Below are 8,606 nucleotides of genomic sequence, written 5' to 3'. Positions count from 1 at the left end.
AGATTTTTAAGCAACTCCGTTAAATTGGGCCATGAACTATCCATGGGATAGCTCTGTTAAACCACCATGCAGCTTCCAAGTCCGTCTTCTGCTTTTTAGTTTTATTTTGGGGGGTGGGGGGGGGGGGCGGGCAAATCACAGTCCGGGTATATAGTAGGCGTAATCTAACTGGTATCAACCGTATACCACTCTGGTAAAAATGTAGTATGGTCTGGGCGACTAGTGAAATATACTACTCGACTAGTCGCACGTCAAATATTTAATTATCAAGATGCATTGCGGCACGCGCAATGTAGTGAAATTCAAGCTGAAAGGATTATGTCACTGATATCTGATAGTGCTTTGTAAGTAAATTATGTTGTCGTGAATAGTCATTTGGTTCAGGTAGGCGCGACTATTTCTGTAGTTGAAAAACGGTAGTCACGACCTGCCTAATCAATAGTCACAACTATAGGACATGAGTCGCACTAGTCGCCCAGGCCTAGTATGGTGGTCCTTGCTCTGTGTTAAAAAAGGGGATCACTACATTTTGCCAAGAGATTCGTATTTTGAATATAATAGTTATGCACACTGTTAGTGTTGCATTGTGTCTCCCATCTGTCCCCCTTCTGTCATGCCATTGTAGTTCACCAATCTGCTCAGTCGGTTTTTGTAACAATCTGCATATTTTTTTACATTCTGGGTTGATGTTCATCACACAGTCATATATTTTTGCAAGATTTGGGGCGGGTTGTATCGCATCAAAATGGATATTACATGTACTGTGTGGAAATAAACATAAAGGAAATGGAACAAGAAATTGTAACTTTTTGTTATTTTGCATGTTGTTTATTTGTCTGTTTGTTTTAAAGGCACTGAACACCTTTTGGTAATTGCAAAAGACCAGTATTCTCACTTGGTGTATCCCATCATAAGCATAAAATAACAAACCTGTGAAAATTTGTGACTCAATTGGTCATCGAAGTTGCAAAGAGAATTATGAAAGAAAAAACACCCTTGTTGCACAAAAATTAATGTGTGTGCTTTCAGATGGCTAAAAAGGGCTACAGGCCTGAAGACTTTTAATATTTGATGGAGAAAACCTTTTCTAAAAAACTAGAAGTTGTTGCTCACAAAGTTTTATACTCTCATCAGCTCTCCATTGCTCTTCTCAATGATGTTAACTCCAGCTGTAACTATAGTCAACGGACCGTAGTTCTGCTTCACAACATAATTTCAAGTTAATGGATATTTTTTTATGGTCATGGCTTCTAATTACAACAGATTAAAATAAAATGGAAAAGATCATAAAAAGTGGAAAATAAATCTAACTAAAATGCTCCAATACCAACTGTGTCACGAAGGATGGACCAAAACTGTGGTTCAACATCGTTCGGCATGTATTTGCCAAGATTTAAATATGTATGCATAATTGGTAGTTAATTAACTCTGTCAGTGCCTGCTTTTCTTTCACGTTTTCAACCCAAAGTGTCCAGCTTTTTTGAGGTTTTTTCGAATTTCTGTATAAAATAAAAAATAAGTAAGTTTTTGCTCAAAACAAAATCTATTTCTTGAGTTATGATTCCCTCTGGTGATAATTTGTATATTATGGGTTCTACATGTACACTTTGATGACAGTCCATTAAGAAGATTGAACATGTTTGATCATGGCGCTTTTGAAATACATAAAATAGGTAGTAACATGTACAACCTCGTCTCCGAAAGAGTTAGAATAATCAGTACCAGTATTGAGCTTAACCAGCATGGGCCTGAAGCAAAATCAAATAATTAGTTATATTAATTAACAGAAATTTGTAAAAGAGAAAACAAGATTAAGTGGATATTTGCATATTGATGATGTGGCCTCATGTAGCAATCTTATTGGTTAATTATAATGCATGAACATAGCACTCCAATGGTTTGTATGCTATTACACTATTCATGCTGTTTTTGTTGTCGGCAGTGTGACATTACTATTGGATCCAGGGAGGAGAAACGGAGAAAGATTGGTAACTTTTTGCTGAATTCTGCTGGTTTCTTCGTGATGTAAGTGAAGATGTGTTGCTTTCTTCAGAAGACGATCAGAGCATACTGATCGAAATGTCGAGTTGAGACCAACGATTATTCGCAGAACCACCAACTAGAAACTATCGTTAAATGGTTTTACCACAAACCTTATTTTACCACAACCTTATGATATTCATGCTGTGTTTATTTCCAGTTAGGCATTACGATTTGGATCCAGGAGAATCGGTGAGTTAGTGGTAACTTTTTGCTCAAGTCGGCTGGTTTCTCTGAGATGTTAGTAAAGATTTCGCTTTCAAAAGTTGTCTTAGGTCACCCCTCCATCTTCTGCTTTTTCTCCCTCTATTGGGCGAATATCACAGCCAGCCCTCAGTCATACATCCCCACTCAGTATTCAACAATGTCAAAGCTACAAACATCTTAATTAGCCGTTTTGAGACATGGTGGACACGATAAAGCAGTTGATTTCAGTTCAACTGCTTTGTTGCCAAAATGGCTTTCTGATATCCTTGTTTTACCTGATTCCTCGTGTGTTCCTTTTTTAGGGAAGGCACACGTTTGGTAACTACTCAAAACAAGTATTAACTTAAAAACTAACTTGGTAACAAGCATTGGGGAGAGGTTGGTAGTATCAAACATTGTGGACAACGACTCCCCCTCTGAAGTAACGTAGTTTTTGAGAAAGAGGTGATTTCTCACAAAAATAATAAAAGACTTCTTATTCGTATCTGAAAGCACACAAATCTGTCCAACAATGGTGTATTTTCTTTCATAGTTATCTCGCAACTCCAATGACCAATTGAGCTCAAATTTTCACAGGCTTGTTATTTTATGCTTATGATGGGATACACCGAGTGAGGACACTGGTCTTTGACAATTACCAAATTTTAAATTTTTTCAGAAATAAAATGATTGGGGTGTGGCACAACCAAGCACAACCCCGCTTTGTAGGCCTACACCTTCAATAGTTTGTTTTAATTTTAATCAGACTTAAAATGTCAATTGCACATTGACAATAATGTACATTGGAATTTTAAATCAGCCTGATATTATTCCCTTTTCACTTGATTTATTGGTCTATTGGGTTAAAAATGTTAACTGAGCTTCAAAATACTGACTGAAAAAATGATTGAGGTTCACTCAATAGTTATTTGGTACACCTTTTGTTGTTTGTTTGTTTGTTTGTTTGTTTGTTTGTTTGTTTGTTTGTTTGTTTGTTCGTTCGTTCGTTCCTTCGTTCGTTCGTTCATTTGTTTGTTTGTTTTTTTGTTTGTTTGTTTGTTTGTTTGTTTGTTTGTTTGTTTGTTTGTTTGTTTATTTGAATAGAACAATAAGCACATTAACAATAATATACTTTTGAATTTCTAATCAGCTACAGTACTGTACACCATGTCACAGACAGAACCTACTGTTATTTTGGGCTCAACCCTGGCTGGTTATTTTGCCGATATGGACACCAACGGGACCAACTCTACTTTAATGATAGATGAGAGCCCACCTCAGTACATTCAGGCATGTATCACACAAAATTTATTGTCTCTTACAGAAAAATATGGCAGTGTCTGAATTAGCGGCTACAGCTACGGCTAGATTTTCACATTGAGGTATGGGCTGGGGATGTCCTTATCAACACCCTTAGCAACAGCCGTAGCCGCCAACACGGTTTCGACTTAAGCTCGCTGATTGTGCCATATATATACCTTTACATTGGAACCAGTGGAGGACCTACATAAAATAGGGTTTTCGGTAAAAGGCAGTAGACAGGATATATCCAATTAAACCTTAGTGTACAAAGTATTTTTTTTTAAGGTTTGAAATGAGTTTTGAAGTCAGTATCAGAATGAAGATTGTGGGCTTAGGTTTTTATCAACTCAGACAAAAAAAAAGGGCCTGTCGATGGTGATTAGTATTTGATTTCAATGGCAGGCTCACTTTAAAGCTGTCGTCGATTTCACAAAACTCTTCCTAACTGAAGACTAATCTTAGGACGTAGGACAAGTCCCAAAACTATTTTTTGGTTTGTTTCTTTACCACATGTATTAAATTCTTGATTTTTTTTTAAGCTTAGGCTTACATTTCCATTTTGATTATTGTAGATTGTTTGTAACTCAGCGCCATGAGCACTTTTGTGGATTTGTACACTTAATAAGTTTTCATTATTATTATTTTTATTTGTTATTTTACTCAATATCATTTACAGGATCTCAAGTTGGCCAACAAAATTATTATAACCTGCATACTGGCCTTCATCATGCTAGCTATGGGTTGTGTTGTCTCACCGGATGACTACAAAAGAGTGGTAGGTGTGTCAATTTTACATGGCCTATACTCAGACACAATTTGCTAAAAGACACCATTTCCGAGATTTCGGTTACAGCTTTAAGCTGGGTTTATTGCCTGTTGACAGGGGGAAAAGGTTAAGCGTAATTTTGGTCACAGTTTTTGTTAGGAGAATTTGCTGCTCTCACTAAGACAAACACTGTGACAAAGGGTATGCTTAACCTTTTTCCCTCCAAAAATACCCCCTTAGTAAAAGGGCAATCCCATTGGTGAGAAGTTTACTTCTAAGCCTTTGATTGTTCAATACCTTTACCCAATCAAAAAACAGTTCTGCCCTCAGCTGCTTGCTGATTGGTTATAGCTTCAACGGCATCCCAACCAGTCACATGGTAATGCTCACAAAGGGTGTGTTCGTTTAGCTTCCCTCTGGGTCGACCCCAGTGTGTGGCGATTTTTTTTTCTAGGACGAACGTGTGTAATTATCTGCACACGTTTGTCCTGGAATTTTTTTTTGCCACACACCGGGTCGACCTAGGGAAGCTATTAAACGAACGCACCCACAGTAAGCATCATATTATGCATAACACACATAAACTGGCCATCAGTCTCCTCACCATTTGTGCACACCAACATGCACAAAAGCCTTACGTGTGTGTATCAAGCAGTTTATCATTTAGTTTATAAAATGAATTGTCCAGTACATGTATTATGTATTTTTTTTTTTTTTTTTTGCTTTTTTGATCACAAGAGTTTCGATTGCAATTTTGAAAATGTAACCAATAAATAACAAAACCTCAACTTAATGCCAAATTCTGTTAATTGTTTCCGCAGTTACGCCGCCCCTTTGGTGTATTCATCGGATTCTGCTCCCAGTTTATTGTCCTCCCCCTGTCAGGATTTGGTTTGGCCCATACCCTGTCTCTGAAACCTGGCTATGCATTGGGAGTCTTGGTCACTGTCACTTGCCCGGGGGGTGTCACCTCCAACTTGTATACCTATTGGAGCAATGCGGATGTTTGTCTCAGGTATCTCATACTCATTACAAAGTTATAAATAATTATTGCACTCGTTTTTTATAGTCTTTTTATGGAGGGGGGAGGATTGTTTTTCAAGAATAAAAACAAATCAATTGTGTTCTTTAATTGTTCTTTCCTGCTCCAATATGAAAAACCTTTTCACCAATTTGCTTCGTACTCCTGACAGCATCACCATGACAGCCTTCTCAACCATTGTTGCCATGGGAATGATGCCTCTGAACCTGTTTATCTACTCCCGATCCTGGACGAATGATGGAGTCATCATTCCATACAGTAGCATCATAATTTCCCTGGTCCTTATCGTGGTACCTGTCCTCATTGGTATGCTTATAAAGTACAAGAAGCCCTCCTGGTGCCCGATCATTACCAAGGTAAGCTAAGATCATTGCATACAAAGTCTGTTTTTCCACTGCCACCATGGCCCTTTCGAAACCACAGCTTCGGCTCCAGATTCGGCTCAGAATAGCTTGGCCCACCAGTTGTTTCGACAGTTTTGGCAATTGCGCTGGCCTTGCGTACTTGTTCAGGGCTTCAGCAGACGAGTCCAAAGCCAAAGCCCTGGATTCGAAAAGGGCCTATTATGTTGAAGAGCACCCATTCATCTTGCCACTTATTCACCATCACATACGTCAAAAGGCGCTTTGAAGGCAATCTGGCTTCTCTTGGACCAGGATCTAAACTTCGTCAAAGATAAATGAAGCTATTCCAAACTCATTATGAGCGTTGATGAGTAAACTCCTAATTTCTACTTTATTTTCATATTCGTTCCAGATTGCAAGCATCGCTGGCTTAATTAACATTTTGGTCTGCACTATCTTGAATGGCATCATCAACCCATCTATGTTCTTCTCTCCATGGCAACTGTGGTTTGCTAGTTTCATCTTGCCACTGCTTGGCTACATCTTTGGCTACCTGTTGGCTTTCATCTTTCGTAGACCCTACCCCGAGTGCCGCACCATCTGCTTTGAAACGGGCGCGCAAAACGTCGGCTTGGCTCTGGCCCTCATCCTCGTGACCTTCCCAGATACCACTCTCCTCCGAGATATGCTTGTCTTCCCGTCTCTCTACGCACCTTTCTTAGTTCTCCACGGATGTTTGATCGTTGCGATTTACTTGATTTTTCAAAAGTGGCGTGGACGGCGAGGGATGGATAAATTACCCAACAAGGAGGAAGAGTCTCAGCGAGACGGGGCCTTTGAGATGCTCAAATAATTTAATCCTCCTATTCCACTCCCAAAACGTCTCAAAAATTGATAATGACTTTCTGCTGTAAATAAAAAATATGCCAATTGTGCCCTTTTAGCGACCTTCTTGTATGTGGTTTTGACTTTTTAACTAAGTTTTGTAACTGGTGCGCTTCTAGATTCAAACTATAATCTAAATTCAGAGGATCAGTTTTCCTTTTATTTTTTGTAATACAAAATTATTACCAATTAATCTTGTATTTTGAAGGGATTTTATCTTGCATTCTTCTATATTGAAAATTATTTATTTGCGTATTACTTCTTAAGTGATATTAATATTAATTTATAATTAATTGGTTCATTTTTAAAGCCATAATGCCTATTTCTCTAAGGTTTCATCAAGACTTTTTAAATGTTTATCTGAAGGTGCCTTGTGCATTTTTATTTCACATTACAATGTTCTTTTATTTATATTGTTTACTATGTTCATAATATCTATAGGCTATATGAATATTTTTGTGTATTTTCCTTTCCTGTAATTTGCCGGCTCCCCCAATGTTGGTTTGGTCAATAATTGTAATTCAGAATTATTTTTCCACTTTCTTCCGTTGTTCACTTTTATAGAACTGGTTTTACTCGTAGGCGTTTTTGGTTTTTTAAAGTTTTTTTTATGCAAGTTCGCCCGAAACAAGGCTAAAGGCCACTCTACTGAAATGATACATAAAAAACCAACATTTCCCAGTGGGGCGGCTGTTTTTTTTTATTCATTTTTTTATTTATTTCATTTTTTTTCCTTTCCATAATGCAACAAAAGACTAACAAAAATACAATAAATCACAGAAAAAGTGTATGTTTTGCTGAAGAGCTGAGCAGGTCTACAGATCACAGTCATTAGCATACACTTTGCTTTTGTTTCTCTAAAGCCCATCTAGAAGCATTTTTGTGTTATCCTGTATCGTTGTTGAAATTGAAGGATGAATAAAGGGTTTCCATTTATAAAAACTTTGTGGAGTTTATTAGATGATGGAATAATATGAGCAGCAAATAATGGTAACATTATACTCAGACACAATTTGCTAACAGACACCATTTCTGAGGATGCACCCCAACCCAAAACTGTGACAAAAGCGATGTTTTATCTTTTTTTCCTCAAAACAGACCCCCTTAGATAATGCAACCCCATTGGTTAGAAGTTGAAATCTAAACCTAGCTTTGAACGTCACCGTTTTACTTTTTTGCCTATCAATAGAGGGCGTGCCCGGCAAGAATTAATTGCACACACAGCAGAAAAAAAAATGCATGATAAAAAAAAAGCAGCCAGGACACACATGCAGGAGAGGAAATGTGAAGTCATGGAAGTTGAAAGCCATATTATATTCATTGAATGTTTTCGAAGATTTTAGGTAATGTATCGAGTCTACATGCCTGGCAGGGACCAGGTTTGAAAATCTCAATCCGGATTGAAATTGCTTTTTTCGAGTCACGAATTAGCCGGTTCACGATAGTGCAGAATGTTCATGTTGCATACGCTGTTTGCGCTGTATCCCCCCTTAGTCTTAGTCTTACCAGTTTTCACGGTATTATACGTTTTTCTTTGAATTTGGGAAAAAAGAATGACTTGATGCCATATATCAACCGATGCCCTAATTATCTTCATTTGTTAATATGAAGTACGCAAACATATATTAAAACTTGATGGACATTGACATTTTCACACTACACACCGATCTTCAATGACTTCAAAGTTCAACTGGCCGCATTTGTTTTGAGTTTTTCCTGTTTTCACGGCAAACAAACAAGTATTGTAGCGTCATACGTTATCGACCCTCATATGTTTTCGGTCCCCAACTTTGATTCCCGTTTACCGCGAAATTGTGCAAGCTGCACCGGTGACAGAAGCTGTGCAGTTTACTCACGGTCTGTATTTTCATCAGGCTTTAATCATGCTGAGAATAAAGTTTCCTGTCGTTGGTTATGCTCAAACATTTATAAAATGATTGATTTTTGGTACTAATCACTAGTGCAATATTATGCCAACATTCAAATGAGTCAAAGAAACATCATCCAACCTCGAAAGTTCAAAGCAAAATTACTATCTGCT

General features: G+C 37.8%; 1 protein-coding gene across 1 annotated transcript; it reads left to right on the top strand.

Moving 5' to 3' along the window:
- Positions 1 to 4,236: 4,236 nt before the first annotated feature.
- On the top strand, positions 4,237 to 6,674 carry LOC117289686 (ileal sodium/bile acid cotransporter-like). Its single transcript, XM_033770920.1, has 3 exons — positions 4,237 to 4,303; positions 5,488 to 5,692; positions 6,093 to 6,674. The coding sequence occupies exons 1-3, from the start codon at positions 4,287 to 4,289 to the stop codon at positions 6,531 to 6,533; spliced, it is 663 nt and encodes a 220-aa protein (XP_033626811.1). The 5' UTR covers positions 4,237 to 4,286; the 3' UTR covers positions 6,534 to 6,674.
- Positions 6,675 to 8,606: the final 1,932 nt, after the last annotated feature.

The sequence above is a fragment of the Asterias rubens genome, chromosome 4, assembly GCF_902459465.1.
Source record: "Asterias rubens chromosome 4, eAstRub1.3, whole genome shotgun sequence".
Taxonomy (NCBI): Eukaryota; Metazoa; Echinodermata; class Asteroidea; order Forcipulatida; family Asteriidae; genus Asterias; species Asterias rubens.
The sequence above is the reverse complement of the archived record's forward strand: the minus strand, read 5'-3'. Positions and strand labels throughout refer to the sequence as shown.